This window comes from Pseudopipra pipra, chromosome Z, assembly GCF_036250125.1.
Source record: "Pseudopipra pipra isolate bDixPip1 chromosome Z, bDixPip1.hap1, whole genome shotgun sequence".
Classification (NCBI taxonomy): domain Eukaryota; kingdom Metazoa; phylum Chordata; class Aves; order Passeriformes; family Pipridae; genus Pseudopipra; species Pseudopipra pipra.
In genome coordinates, this window is record NC_087581.1 from 45,373,323 (window position 1) to 45,389,489 (window position 16,167).

Genomic DNA, 16,167 nt, shown 5'->3' on the forward strand with positions numbered 1-16,167 from the left:
TTATGCATTTAAAATACATGAAAGTTAGATTAATAATAAAGTAGACCTGATTTAAAGTCAGAACTTATGAACAGCAATATCTTTGCATTATTTTGCCATGACTACTTTCCATAAGTGATAACTACACAATGATTTATGATTAAAATGCAGATCAATTTACAGCATTCACAAAAACAGACTTGCCACATGAATGTGAAAAAAGCAACAGCCTCTCATATAATTTAAAAGTGACTTTCCACATGCTTGTTTCATTTGCTGAAAACCATCTCTCTCCCTCCTCCCCCCAATATTTAGTGATGAAACCAAGGACTGAGTTATTTAGAATGATCAGAAATGATTTTCAGGCTGAGTCTGAAGGGGAAGAGGGCAAAAATTATACATTTCAGTGGTTCGCTTGCACATAAACAGACTTAACTCTGCTCTGCAAAATATTTAATCTAGCAGAGACTTTAAATGAAGGACATCAGTGCTAAATAGTAAACAGATGATTTTGCACAGAACTCTGATCTAAAAAAAGAGAAACTCTAGAAAAAGCCAATTGTTTTTTTAAGCTTTCTGTACACTTTGAACACCACTACTACTATACACATTTGTAAGATTATTTTACTTTCATATGAAGTAGCAGTGAAACTAAACCCTGAAGTTATCAGTGGAAAGTCAACTACAAATGGCACTTACACATGCACACATCAGTTTCCAATTTGCTTTATTCACGCACCTTAGTCATTGTAAGCCTTGCAAACAAACTGCAAGACAGTCAAATTTGCATTTGGTGCAACTTTGCCCAAAATCCATTTTTCATTGTTTTCATAAAAAGCAAAAGATTCCCTAAGTCATCTTCTGCCATGCTGCAGCAAAATAAGTAGTCTATGTACCTGTAAGTTATGACATTTAAGTCTACTTAAGTTACTTTTACAGTTTCTATTTAACTCGCAGTTTCATTAACGGCGACGTTGGAAACATTTTTAAAAGACAAGTAAAGCCATCAGTCCCCCACTTGGAAGTTCTTACAACTTAAGAAAATAAATTCCTTTGAACTGGCTAACAGTCCATATTAAATATCAGATGTGATGCTTATAAAGCAGATATTAACAGATATTAACAACTCATATCCATATCAGTCAGTGAACTGGTGAAAGATAAATTCTCACTGCAATCACATTTGAAATCTGATCCCCTTTTATGACTGCATATGATGTACTCAATTTGTGTCTATCACTTTTAAACAGTACTTTTTTAATTACACTTCGGAAACTATATCCCCATTTTTAAAACAAGTTGTTTTACAGTGTAAGGAGAATCCATTGAGTGGATTCTTCAAAGTTCATTTTCTAAGCCATTTTAAACAACTAGGCTAGCAAGTCAATCACGACCACTTTGCCAGATCCAGACCTGGGCAGATTAAGAAACGTTTTGAAGCACTGTTGAGTAAATAATTTTGGTAAGCTGTAAAACAGCCACATGCAAGGTATACTGTACTATAACTGCTCCAAATCCTTTATAAAAACCTTGCATTCCTTCTTCCCGTTTTATAGTATTTATGCAGTCTTTCATTCCCTCATACTGAGTATTGATTGGAAGCACTTCATAGCCAAGGTCTGTATTGTCAATTATTGTGCGTGTCCCTTGAATATGAAGGCGGTGTAAAACTGTTTCCAGTGGGTAAAGCATGACATCAGCACAAAGGCTGGCAGCAAAGCTAGCAATCAGTTCTGGGAAATACGCATCCAGCATGCTTTGCACAGAAGTGGAGCTCTCAGTTGGAAGGTTGTGGGAATTACCCCTTTTCAGAACAAACAAAACAAGCTTCTGGACGATGGAACTGATGACGTAGTGAAGAACTCCATGTACAGCAGTTGGGAAAGTCAGGACCATCAGAGGGAGGAGGCGCTTGCTATGGGGCACTCCCAGGCCTACAACTCTGCCAATTCCTTCTTTCACGCAGTCCAGGATGCCAGGATTATCTCGAATTATTTCACTCTACAAGCATAAAGAAGTAGTTACAACTCGTGCTGACCACTTCAGAACCATCCTGACATCCACTCTCATACTTCATCACTGATGAACTTTTTAAAAAAAACAGTTAAGCATTTGCATGCCACATGTCCACACAGCTGTCTAAATAAAAATCCTTTTTCTATAACACTCTTGAGAGCATTCAGTTAATTCATTCTTTTAAAAAAATGAACCCATCCTGAAGAGGTTTTTTTTTTAATGTATACTGCAGTTGTGTTTCTATCAAAGAAACTCAACCTTCAGCTGACTGTTGAAAGCATCAGTCTGCAAAAGGTCATGAACTTGGAATGACTAGTTCTGGAGCAAAATGCAAGAAAGTATTTATCTAATTCAAAATTCCTTTACTTTAAGGACTATGACCATAACCTCTGAACTTGACTGTACATAGTAAAGACTTCTATAACTAGAGTTCAAAGGTCATTTTTAATATGAATTTAATAGGCTCAGCTTTCCATGTTTCCATTGCATTATATGCATTGAAAACAGTATTCTTTACCCATGCTGTCTGTTAGTAAAGAGATAATTATCTTGTTCATGTAGCTGAACTAAAAATCCATAGTTACTTACTCTGTTACATTCCATCTATGAGCGCAGGATTAAGCTATAAACATTGTTTCCCCTTCTAATGCTTATACAAATTCCAGTATTTTATCATGTGGTTTACATCTGAAATTCAAGATTTGGGTGCTCTCCTGAGTGCCCAAGTCTCTGAGTCCATGTGGGCTGTGTCCTGACCTCATGCTGGGACAGACCACCAGAATATTCCTCAGCATTCTGAGGAAGGACTAAACAGCCTGCAAAGCCTTCATGGTCACTAATGCACAAGAGAGAAACCAACTAAAAAACCTGAGAACATACCGTTGTTTCAGACTCTAAATGCAAATTAAGCATCACAACCTCTCCTGACTCTTTTTCTTCCCGACATTGCTGGTCATTGCACTTCAAAACCGTTCTTGCTTTACTCAAATAACGCCACCGTGAGGTTTGAGGTGTTAATGACAAAAGCAGTAATGTAGCAGCTCCGAATGTCTACCATTTACAGCTATTTTGATAAAATGTATTTACCTGGAGAATTGTCAAATGCTGTTGAACAGTATGGCTTACCAGAATTAAGACAATCAAAGTCAATACAAACCTCTTAGTAGCAAATCCCACAATCTTTACAACTTTTCTAGTTTGTTACTGGTCATTGTCCTCATGCGGTACAGGGATATAACGTAAAACTGGCCAGCCAAGTTCCTCCCCTCCACTAATTAATACAGCTTAAATAAAATCTCCACAAATGCTCTCTTTACAGAGATGGTTGCCAATCTAAAAGGCTGGAAGAGATGCTGGTTTGCCTTTTGATTGTTTTCCTATTAAGCTGCTTTCTAGCAAAGAAACTTTACAGTCACTTTGCAAACAGAACACAGGCTCTAAATCACGTTCTCTTTTATCATTTATTGGTAAATAATTACCCATGTCCAACAACACAGATAAAATAACATCCTTTCCAACAAAAATACAAGCAGTAAGATACACAAATGTAACATTCCATTCTGTGGCCTGCTATGAACTCAAGGGACATGGACAGTGTTCTGCCACAGTTTCTAGTTCCAGAATTATGGTATGTTCAGGGTAGAGCCATTCCCCAGTAATTAAGGGAGTCTGAGTTCCAACAGCTTTCCATTATGAGATCAGCTAAGTATCCCAAGTCTTCCACAAATGCAATCCCCTCAGGCTGTATTTTTAAAATAATTCAAGAGGAGACAGGGTTTCCTAAATACAGAGTAACTTCAGAGAAAGAAAGTTTGTTGCTGGAAGTCTCTCTAAGCCTCTCTCTGCATAGACATTTAATCTCACCTGTCCTGTTAATCCATAATGTAGCCAGTTCAGACAGAAAAGCTCTCCTAGTACCTTCTGGCTCATTTAAGCCTGGATCTTCTGCACAGAGCAGAATTCTGCCCCTTAAGAGTCCAGGCCAGTAAAGTACATGCTGAAACTAAGAAACTGTAGAAGTCAGCCTTCTCCACAGAAAAAGCGCCATTTTGGAGACATACCCCAGCAAACAGTCTTGACAGTACTTACTTGTTCATGTCATGAATGAAAATTATTTTGATGACTGAATGACACAACAGTGACTGTCCTGCATCGTCTGCACGAGAGCTCACTTTACAAAGAGAGTTCCACTGGCTGCACAAAGATACTAGCATGTTAGTTAAGTGCAACTCATTATACAGAGATCTGTGGCAGAATTACCCTGGAACACTTGTGCACAGCTAAACCCTGCCCCTTCTCCAGAAAGAGCTGCAACACTTCCGGGAAAGGCAGTCTGCAATACACTTGCTATAGGTTACTCTGTACAGCTACAGAACAAGATAAGCTGTATCCTAACTGACAGGTCCAGATACTAATTTTCATGGCTAAGGAAGAACTAGATGAAAACTTAGAAGTGGATTAAATAAAAGCGGTCCTGAAAGAGTAGTGGTCAGTATTTCATCAAAAAATCCAACTGAATTACTAGAAAAACTTCATAGTTGTTATAGAGTGGTGGAGGGGGGTAGGAGATCACTGCAACAACTTGCTTACGAAGTCTTTTCAAAACTTCACGAGAAAACTCCTAGAACATATAGATGTAACATGTCCTTACTGCATACATAATATATGCCAACTATCTATATTAAATGTTCTTTCTAATTCTAGATTGAGAGTTAAGATAGTACCCTAATATACCCTTCACAGTAAACATTTTTTATCTCAGTTAATAAATAAGTTCTAACAGCCTCAAGCAAAACAAATGCAATCACTGTAACAAAGTTGAATTCAAAGTCAAAGATTTACTTCTCTGCATAATCTAATCTATAAACAGAATAACAGGATCTTGTTAATTGTTGTAAATATACGTAAATTACCTGTACAGTTTCAATCAGGCTCGCAGAATAAAAAGGCATTGCTATCACATGCGTTAAACTGTAGAAATCAACAAGATAACAATTAAGGTCATGACAATTACTCTAATTTCAGCCAAACAAGCACATGAAAGTTGATAAAATTAGCAACCAAATTATTCCTAAGAGAAAGTTAACAAAGCATGACTCAATTATTCAATTACTAAAACACACATCAATAAGTTGAGATAAACTTCAGACAGAAGTTCTGCTAAATTCTATTTCCATGTGATCAGACTGATTCAGTTCTAATTAGAAAGATTAGAAGAATCTAATCTTTTAAATCAGTCCAGTTCTAGACGGGCACAGGGATCTGTGAAAGTGGTGTATGCAATCTAGATTGTTCAAAAAATCAATTGAAAATTTGTCAAGTAACCATAGCTGCAGACTAAACTAATATACGTTTAGTAGTTTTTTTAATGTTTAGATAATTAGACATAAGGTAGTAACACCTGCTATACTTACCCTTTGAGTAAAAGATGTCCACCTATCTGCTTGAAGTTCCATTTATGTGAAAGCTCCCTAAAAAGAAAAGTATTTACCACAATATGAATAAGAACATATAATTCTCAAGCATTTCTCCCATGGGTGTCAATATCCATTTTTCACACTGGCGTTCTACTATTGGTTTATGTTGCAGGATTTCTCATATTGGAAAGACAGAGCAAAACATTTAATAAATCATGCTTAACTTCTAGAACTTATTCAGGCCTGTCAGACATTTGATCAAAAAAGGTTTCAGCTATTAATTAATAAGGTGTGTGTAGCTCTCACAGCAACTGGTTTTAGTCTTTTGCATTTATTTTGCATTCTTATACACTAACTCTTAAAGCAATTTCAGGGAATACTGGATTTTAAAATCTCAATACTTTTCCTTTATCAACACAGAATTTTTACTACGTTTTGGTTCAGCTATGCCTTTCTGTTCTTTAAGGTTATGTTTACCCTGTTGTTTCTTTTCTGAAAACTTAAATCTCATTCTGACGCAGTTAGACAGGAACAAGAGATCAAGCTAGAAGCTGCATAGTAATTCTGTACAGATGTAACTCAAGCTTTTTGACTTATGACCAGTCCATAGCATATCCTGATAAAATAAAACCTGACTAACACAAAGGTGACATGAAACCCATTCCCTTAAAGTAGTATCTTTACATAATTCAAAATATGAACAGCAAATGTTTCTATTCCACTTGACAGCAAATGTAAACCCACCTAGCTCAAGAAAACTTAAATACCACATGTACTTACCATGCATATGGCAAATAGTCCAGCTATGAGGTAAAGATACTTCTGTCTCAACTGTTGGGTACACTAGACTTAGCATTTTTAATAACAAGGTATAAAGTGTTCATCTTCCATTCTTGTCCAGGAATTGCACTTAGCCACTGCCTGCAGCCACAACAACTCCAATCCAGGAAAGGCAACTCTTTACTCTTTCTCAAGAATTTTGTGCTACAGTACCTATCACTTTCCTAAACATAGTAACAGAGGATTATCTTTGCCATTATATATTTCAGACACTTGGATCATATTCACTGACCCATAATACTTAAATGATGTGGAAAATTAAACCACCCAAACTAAGCTTAACCTGTCAATCCACTCAGTACAACTGTCCCTGCAGTGGAAGAACAATTACAGAATGAGTTTGTCTAGTACAGAACTGCATTCACATCCATTTCTGGACCCCTCTCCTAAAACAGGGGTATTCTTTTATGATTCCATGATATAGAATTGGAATTGACATTTCACTTCCCTGTGTCCTTTGGATCCTGATAATGTGGTTAAATAACCTTTTAAATCAGATTGCTGTAAGCAATAAACCTTTACCTCCACGTGACAGCCCAAATATGCCACCACTAAAAAGGAAGAGAGAATACTCAGTAGAAAATTAGCATGGGGTGGTGCATGAACGAGACAACCATTTTAGTCAGATCACTTCCCTAGTGCAGTTCATTTCCTGACTGTTCACATACTGTGTTGGCACAAAGATGGGAGTAGCACTGAGGAAGGAATCAGCTGGTTCCAGAAGAGGTGCTTCTTTTGACAGCACCACCAACTGCTGAACAACTGGCCCACAAGAAGAAAATTGCTACTCTCATTTAGCAGAGATCAGAACTATGAAAATATAAACAATCGATAGAGTGTGAACTTAAGCATACCCTACAGCTGTATTTAAAAACTAGAACAAGCCACATTCAGAGGAAAGTGTATGCCTGGGAATTTCAGTTACATTCAGAGCTGACTAAAAACCTTAAATACACACACCACCCAATTTAAGTAGGAAATGCTTTTATTAGTGCTTTTGAGCCTGCAAAGACTTACTTTTATTAGTATGGATGTATTCATCATAAGAGTAGTTCAATTCAGCCTACCTACAGTTCTTGTCTTTAAAACCAGGTTAGTTTCCATGTCCCTTAAATGCTTGGTCTCTGTCCACATATTCAAAACAGGCACTTGTCTCTTCTGAAACCTAACATGATTCTCAAGTTCACTGCTCCATTCAAAATTAAACCATAAACCCCACTACTTGCCTGTCTCCCAATATATTTTCCAAGACAGGTCTTCATCATTCTATTGGCTTCCACTTGTTCCCTGCAACTTATGTAAAGCACCTTTTTCTAACTTTTGATGAACTCAGTCTTGCATTACCCTATTTTACTTTACTTATATTACTTTATAAAATAAACACACAACCTACTTACTCTTAATGTATCTGCAACAAAACTGATAGTAGATATTATTACAGTTGTCAGCCCTTACTGTTAGCTCTGAATCATTATAAAACAAAATAAAAAGTCTTCAAAATAAAATTCTTTATTGGTTTTGTATCTCAAAGCAGAAAGACATCACGATATTTCACCATAATTCTGGAGTTACAGTAAAGCATAAATTAGAGTCACAAATCAAACTAAAAGATATTACTAAACTTCTAGAGCAGCAGATGGACCCAGTGATGTAGAATGGTGAACACTTCTTTAAATTAAGTCAGCCATTTTTAGTTGTAGCCCCTTCATTATGAGAACATTGAACAAAGTACATGTATTTGTTGGTAAAGGAGGACAGAAGACAAAGCTTCCAGTCACATGGGCTCTTATTTACCATGTCTTCTCATTCACTAATGCAGGCCCTTCTGTTCTCTCACCTACCAAAAACAGTGCAAATGTCCAGCAAAATGCCAGTGCTGGCTTTTTAGCTGTGCAAGTTGTCTGTATTTAGATTAATGAGACCCGGCATTTGTACCTTAGGTATGGTACTTGCTAGTACCACACAATACCAACCAAAATACAACAAGAAATTTATTCTTATATTACAGTCAAATAACACCAAAGACTTATTTGCTACAGTATTTCTATACTCAGATCAGTAAGCAGACACGCCAAACATACAAAGCTCCCAGACAGAGTCTCCCAGTATTTATGGATTACAAAGTTGCCTTTGCCAAGACAACCACACCGTGCTTGGAAACACTTAATCAATGTCTGACTATTCTCATGAAGTAACATATTTCAGACATGCTTACATTTCTAAAACTTTTAATACAGGTCAACAATTGATAATAAATTTGTAAAGCAATAAAAATCCCATGCAGTACCTCGGCAAAGGTGTAAATTCACTGATGATGCCTTCTGTTCCCAGGGTTATGCCCTGAACAATGAAAGTGCTGCCCATTCCTTTCCAGAGAGCTCTTGGACCCTGCGTTTTGAAATACGCAATATAAAACTCAAAAAACTTACTAATTATTTTAAAATTTCAGCAAATTCGTACCATGCAAGGCTACAATTCTACTGCTCAACTTTATCACCAAATTCAGGTGATAAAATACTTTTCAACTCTAAAGAAACATTTGCTTTTCAGTAATTTCAAAGAGTTGTTAACAATTTTGGAGGTGTCTCTCTCCCTGTTAATACTCCGTACTATAAACTTAACACCATTTACTATGGACAACAATGACCTTGAGATATTAAAAATCCATAAGAAATTCAGAAAGTCTTTTCTTACTGCCTTCTCATCTGCGTTTCAGGATTGTCATTCCCATGCAGAACTGGAAATTAATTCCATATTATCATTGAAAGTAGTTGCTTAGATACTATTATTATCCACATAAAGATTAATCATCTTTTAGAATACTAATGAAAAAAATTAAGTTTCAGGGACCTTTTGTTTTCTGCAACATCTACAAATTGTCCCCACTAACTACTATACTTCTTAAAAAAATGACTTACAATGATCTTCTTGAAACATTTCTCCAAATAATAAACCCTTATAATGGCCATATTTTTAAACAACAAATACATAAAGACTTACAGATACAGCCTGTCACCAAATACTGACCTGTGTCTTATTGATGCAGTACATAATATTGACAATAGTAAATGGAGTGAGATGGTAATTCCGAGCATGATAATTAACCTGTTAAAAATACAAGTAGTAGCAGTTTTAGTAACACACTTGTAGATGGTACAATTCTGAAGAATAAAAGCATTTCCAAAGTAAGAACTTTATCTCTGTAAAGGTCAGCTAAAAATATGAATAAATTCTCACTGAAATTTAGGGAAACAGGTAGAACTTTTAAGTATTTGTACGGTGAAAATGTAAACAATAAAGGAAGCATAAATCAGAAACTATTAAAGAAATGTAATTGTAATTGGGGGATCTGGAAGTTGCTCTGCAGACTGCTTTCACTGCCCAAAAAATGATTAAGGATTTTCAAGATGAGCTAAATCTCAGAATGGAAAACATGTATTCTACAAATAAAAACAAGTTAATGTAGCAGTGTCTCCCTAAAAATTGTGAGGCTTATTTCTCTATTTTCATAACGGTATGGAAGTATGCAGTATAAGGAGTATACCACCGTACACAGGAGCTCTGACTGGAAGAGGTAACATAAAAGACATACCTGACACTGACGACGTAGAACAATGCAGGGATGTGCCAACACATTTTCTGTAAATAGGCTTTCAAAGAAAATTGTATTTAATGCATGAGAAGCCATTATAAATTTCTTAGAAAGATAAGGCTTGTTATTTTTCTCTAACAACACTAGATCAATACTTGCAAAAACCATGTAATATCTAGTGAACTAATGGGGCATCTTTGATGGCTGCCTGATATCCTGCCAATACTACAAAAGGAACCAGCTACAAAAAAGCCACATATATATGTAGTATGAATGTATTTTTATAGGCAAAATACCAAGCCAAATTTCTTAAGCTCTCTCTCCTCAAAGCATCAGAGAACAAAATAGGCCAGAGCCACAATTATAAAAGGATTAGTTTCTGGGTTTATGTTCATTCTGCTTACCACATTATTAATCAAGACTCTCCTTAGCAGGGCTAGAGGACTGGTAATAACAGCTGACTGTTTTTTCATCGAAAACACTACTGCCCAAAACTAACTCTTCCACTGCTCCCAGAAGCTGTACTTCAATTACAACTTAATAGAAAAGTTCTCTCACTTTCAAAGTAGGATTCCTGGTTGCAGCCATGCAGAGAAACTATTCATTCCATCTCAGGTTGCCTGAGTGATCAGAGTACTTACCTGTATGTCGTTCAAACCTGGGATACGGATTAGAAAAGCAAAACATCCAGAATTTTTCTAAATATCCCAAGTAACAGCTACAAGATCATCTGGGGTAAGTTTCTTAACTCCAGACAAACAAGTACTAACTGGCACAGAAAAGCACTGAAAGCACTGACCCCGCAGTTTCATAACTATTAAGCTACTTAGTAGTTTGCTTACACCAAAAGAGGTGAAACCTTCCCTGTACTTCAGCTGGTATCTACTCAGCCTTCCCTGTAGCCAACTCAACTAACCTCACAAAAACTGCATGTTCATTTTAGTGGAATGTGGAAAACGGACATGCTTAATTAAATCAAAACCTACAGATCACAACATATCTCTGCTCCTGAATGAGATCATGTTCCTGCCCTATAGCTCCATTCCTGTGCTGGTAGCATCCTGAGGTCTCCTGCTAGACAAGGTTGGAAAGAAATCAAACTCCTCTTTACACGTTTTGAGAGATTAGTTCTTCCTCTTCCACTCCATTTAACAAATGAAAAGCTTATCAAGGGGCAAGCTTGAATGCGCAAGCTGAGCCACTGGAAGGAAAGCAATGGGAGAAGAGGGATAAACAGTTCCATGGAAGGGGATGATCCAATTTCAGCAACTCATTACTCGACAAAAATGGTCATTCCTAGTCCTCCCTCTTTATCCCTTCCCCCTCTGGTCCCATCAACTGGTGTCTGCTGGTTTACAGAGCTAGTCAACTCCCAGGTATATCAACCCAACTGAAAAGGGAAAAAATAATCCCGCTCTTTCACTGACTCTGTTTCAGTGAGTCAAACAGGTTAAAGAGGTTCTGATTGGCATCAAGGGTCATAACTAAGGGACAGGAGCAGGACAGGCTGGTGGTCAAGAGAAAAAAAAAAAGGTCCTCCTCTTCAAGTAAAAGTACACTGTATGAACCCGAACTGACACAGCTTCCCATGTTGGTCCAGAACTGAGTAACTGGCAGAAGTATTCTCATACTCTGAAGAGAGAAGCGCTTTTTTCTGAGAAGTATCACATTCAGGTCAACAAGGAGTTAAACCTTTTTTTAATTCTAACTTTTCCAAGACAAAAAAAAAATAACTCCCACCCTTTCACAAACTGCATTAATACTTTGACCAAGGAAAACCTAATCAGGTGAGTATGACTCAGAAGGCATCCTACAAAAAATCCTCAGCTTATCATCATACTTACACCTGACAATTAAACCTCTGAAAATGTTAAATATTTTATAGTCCACCATTTTCTCAAAAACATTATCAATGATCAGTGTCACCACAATAAGGAATAAAATGGTTATCAGACCACTTGGCTAGATGAACATGGTGATCCCATATTTTGATAACACACTTGAAGACATTTTCATCTTGTTAGAAAATATTTGCATTACCTAAAAGGAGTAACTAAAGTGGCAGACGTGAAAAAAGTTCTCTGATATTACTTTCAGGTTGCTCAGACAGGGTACTCATGTCCTGGGCACAACTTATGAAAAACTGTTTCTTGCATTCATTGATGATTTAGTATTTTTAAGCAACAGTTAAAGAGAACAGAAAACTAAATGGATTCTGGGTAGTAGGTTTCTACAGGTACTTCAACTGCTGAAGTCTACTGGCATAAAAACACAATACAAAAGTATATGTAGGGTTTGTAAGACAAATAAGAGTTTTACTACTTCACTGTCAGTGAATACAACTCTTACCTTGCAAGGCCAATTCCAAAGCCTGCAAATCTGTTCAACTGTTCTGGAAAAAAAAAATTAAAAAAAACAGCTGTGCTAACCATATAACAGAAGAAAATGCCCTGCACAGGATCTGAAAAACTAATTTCATTCTGTACTTGCTTCAGAAAATTACAAGCACTAAACCACAACATTTATGGCAGCTCAGCAACAGAGAATATAAAAAAATTATTTCCCCAGGGATATTTGCACTTTGGACTGCATTTGAGTTTGTACATGCTTTTATACATAAAATTATGCTTGTCTCACAGGGAAAAAAAGAGAAAGTGAGCACTAAAACAGAGAATATTTAAAAAAATTCTTAACTCAAACCAGCTACTGAAAAAGTTAACATACATGGCAGTTTACAGTAACTCTGAATTTAGATATCTGAGGTGAAAATAATGCTAAAACCGAAAGAGTAAAAAGGAGCCAATTTGCGAAAAATAACACGAAAAAGCCATGGATGAAGTAACAAACATCAACACAAAGCAAATTTTGAAACCAGTTGTTTATCTCCACAAATAATTTTGTCCTTTGCAAAAATCTAGTTACTGGAGAACTGTTAAAATTGCAACAAGAGCTCCTTGAACTCATTAGTCCGACTCTGTTGTCTGCTACCAGGCAGACATTTGCACATTGGGAATTACCACAAGAGATTTTAAAAAGAGTGTAAGAACTGTAAAGGCAACTAAAAATTGATGTTCAGCCCTACAATTTTCAGGGTGCAAGCAGCCTGAAAGCATGGATAAAGCCAGTAACTGTGTGGAACTCCACACAGATGTGGCAGCCCTCCCAAGAGCAATGGTAAGAGTCTCCATCTGCAGCAGCTGCATTCAGTGATTACAGCCACTCCTCATCAGTCCCCCAAAATGCAGAATGAACATACTCTTCATAAGGAGATAGCAGAAAAAAAAAGGCAGTGTCCAAGTACATCAGAATACTTAAAACAGTGCTTTAACCAGTGCTTGCATGGATGAAAAGCCCAGCTAAGGGTTGTACTCATTGTAAGACCTGAATAAAATGCACTACAGGTTAAAAAAATTCACTTGTCTACTAATGTAACTCAATTTCAGATAAATTAATATTTCATGAAACTTAGATACTCGAGTATACTTTTAATTAAAGAGGACAACGTCCAGTAGCATTAATACAGTTTTTCTTAATTCATCTCCATTCCATTAAGACCTAAAACGATACTTCAGTTCTGAGGGTTTCTGCTGGAAAAGACTTGAACGCAGTTGCTTCCTTAAATCCTACCAGTCCCACAGTTCCTTCGCTATCAAGGGTGGTTTATGTCATCAGCTCGTTCTCAGCCTAACGAGCTGCACGAACACAGCCTGAAACACCAACACTGCCTAAAAGAAACACCCGAGGCCAGGAGGCACTTCCTGCCTTCACAAAAGGTGGAGTATTCCTGCAGGATGTTGTTTACATGGGCTCAACCGGGAGCTGCGGGGGTGGCGCGTCCTGCCACTCCCAAAACCCACGGGAACTACGTGGTGCTGGGGCGCAACAACCGATCGTGGAGCAGTTCTTCTTCTAAAGGACTCTTTTTTCCCTTGTGCACCGCCAGCACGTAGGAGCGCACAGCCCGGGGCCGCCGCCCGCCCGCCCTCACCCGGCTCACGGGGGGCCGGAGCTCAGTCCGGCCGGGCCCCCCCTTACCGGCGCCCGGGCCGCCCGCCCCGAGATTGGGCTCCTCGTTGGGGCCGGCGCCGCCCAGAGGGGTCCCGGCCCCGTACGGCGGCGTCTTCTCGCCCCAGTGCAAGTTGCGGCTGCCGGGGATGTCGGGCGGGGTGGTCACCCAGTGGCCCAGCTCCGACCCGCCGAAGGGCCTGGCGCCCGGGCCCGGCTCCTCGCGGCCGCCTCCGCGGTAGCCCAGGCCGTCGAAGCCGTCGGGGCGCCGCGGGTGCATGGCTGGGGGGTGGCTGAAGGGGCGGGGAGGGACCGGGAGGGAACCGGGAAGGGACCGGGCGGGGGCCGTGCTCGGGGCCGGCACCGGACCCGGACCCGCCGCCCAGACTGCCACTTCCGGCCGCGCTGAGGCCGAGCGCGTGACCCCCAGGGGGCGGGGCCGGCGGCGCTGGGCCAGTAGCGACGCTCCGCTTGCCCGTCTCTGGGCGGGGCGTCCGGTCCGGAGTGAGGGTTGGCGAGGGCGCCCTCTGGCGGTGTGGAGGACCCTCCGACAATGTGGGGAATTCTGTGCCAGCACCGTTCCCGGCCTTCCCCCTGCCGAGCGCTCTCCGTGTAGAACCCCTGCGAAAGAACAGGATATGGCTGCAGAAGGGAGTCCGTGCCACAAGACAGGGCAGCTCTTTCTCGGGAACAAACATCCTCTTTGCCATCCCTGGGGATGCACACAACGCAGTAAGGTGGAAGCCCAGGAATGAGGTGGAGAAGTTGGCATGGACTGGAGAAGGGGATAAAGACCATCATGAAGCCCTGTGACCCATTTTCAGAATGGTCTGAAAGAGCAGTCTGCACATGATAAGTGGTTTGCATGAAAAGCAAAAAACCCATCTTCGGGGTGGGAAAACATCCATGAGACGATATCCACCAAGTAGGACCCTGGGTATCCTGTCATTCAGACCAAAATAGCTGGATTTTATCAGATACATAAGTAAACCCTTAGGCAGAAGTCAAAAAAAGACAGCCTGGGGTTTCCAGTGTCTGCTGGGAGTCTGGACTTGGATCTGTGACATTCTTCTGCTGTCCATCTCCACAGCTCCCTGAATCATCCAAAGGAAGCTGGAAGGTGCCCCAGACTCCTGGATTTCTCCCTCACAGTGGGAGCTGACATCCAGCATGTCTGTGCTGTCACTGGCTGGTGCTTGCCAGCATGGGTATTGACCCATCAAGGGTGATCTGGGCAAAAGAGACAAGTTTGGAAGTTAAGTGGGTCTTTCAGGGTTTGTTTTTCCACAGAGCTGACTCGAAGGTGGGATGGCTGGATAATCCTTTGCTGCCCATGCAGTAACAGCTCCACTTCAGCCTTCTGTTGTCCATGATGTGTCACTCAATCAGTCACCAAAACTCATCTATTCGTTTCATTCCTCCTGAGTAGCTGAGCGTTTATGAACACATAGAGCTGGTTTTCCTGTGAACTGGCATGAGAAGGCAAAATACTCACCAACACTGCTCCCAAGCCGAGTAGGTAGCCTTGCAGGCTGGTTCTGTGGATTCAGGAGAGCAGCAACTGGGAGTATTTCCCTCCTCCCTGGGATCAGCTGCTTCTCAGCACGTTCAGGGTTGTCCTTGGAACAGCCTTCGGAGACTAAGCGATGCTCATTGTCTCTGGTGTCTGAAAATCCAAGGCAGAACACCTGGAGAATTAGATATACCTCCAAATCGTGAGAATGACACCAAATTGTATCAAAATCAGGAAAAAGGGCAAAGCCAATATATGATACTGTGTACACTGCATTAATGCAGTTTTAATGGTTTTGACAACAGAGTACCAAATTCTGTAATTGCTTGTTACAGGATTAATAAATGCAAAGCCATGGATAAACAAAGTTCAGAATCGGTTCTTCAGCTGAGTTGAAGAAACATGTGTGGGAAATGGGAATCAGACCTAAAGCAATGAAAAGATTCTCGTTGGTTTAAGTGGTTACTGGAATAAGGCTACCTACTACTAAGTGGTATAATCCTGGGGGCTTGTGATTGTATCAGTTTGACCTGGATTTCTTGCCAAGTCCCAGCTGTTCCCTCCCCCCTCCTGCTCTTTCAAGTGAGGAAAAAAAATGAACCACAGAAAAACCAAAAGAAGCCCAAACAAAACGGGATTTATCAAAAATACATATTTACAATTATCTATACAATTTGAATATATTGTACATACAACAGGGAGCTCCCGAGAGGAAAAAAGGGAAAAGGGAGGGGGGGGGAGAAACAGGGATAAAAAAACCTCCTAAAACAAGTATCCTACAAATATACACCGTTAATAGAGAGCTA

The 16,167-nt window shown here is 39.7% G+C and overlaps 1 protein-coding gene across 1 annotated transcript; it reads right to left on the reverse strand.

The window, feature by feature from the left end:
• Window positions 1-689: 689 nt before the first annotated feature.
• On the reverse strand, window positions 690-14,260 carry SLC25A46 (solute carrier family 25 member 46). The gene is made up of 8 exons (XM_064642384.1): window positions 13,879-14,260; window positions 12,193-12,235; window positions 9,844-9,901; window positions 9,279-9,356; window positions 8,539-8,639; window positions 5,409-5,465; window positions 4,908-4,965; window positions 690-1,980 (listed from the first exon to the last, which is right to left on the reverse strand). Exons 1-8 carry the CDS (start codon window positions 14,126-14,128, stop codon window positions 1,402-1,404), a joined length of 1,224 nt encoding a protein of 407 aa, XP_064498454.1. The 5' UTR covers window positions 14,129-14,260; the 3' UTR covers window positions 690-1,401.
• Between the last annotated feature and the right edge of the window lie 1,907 nt (window positions 14,261-16,167).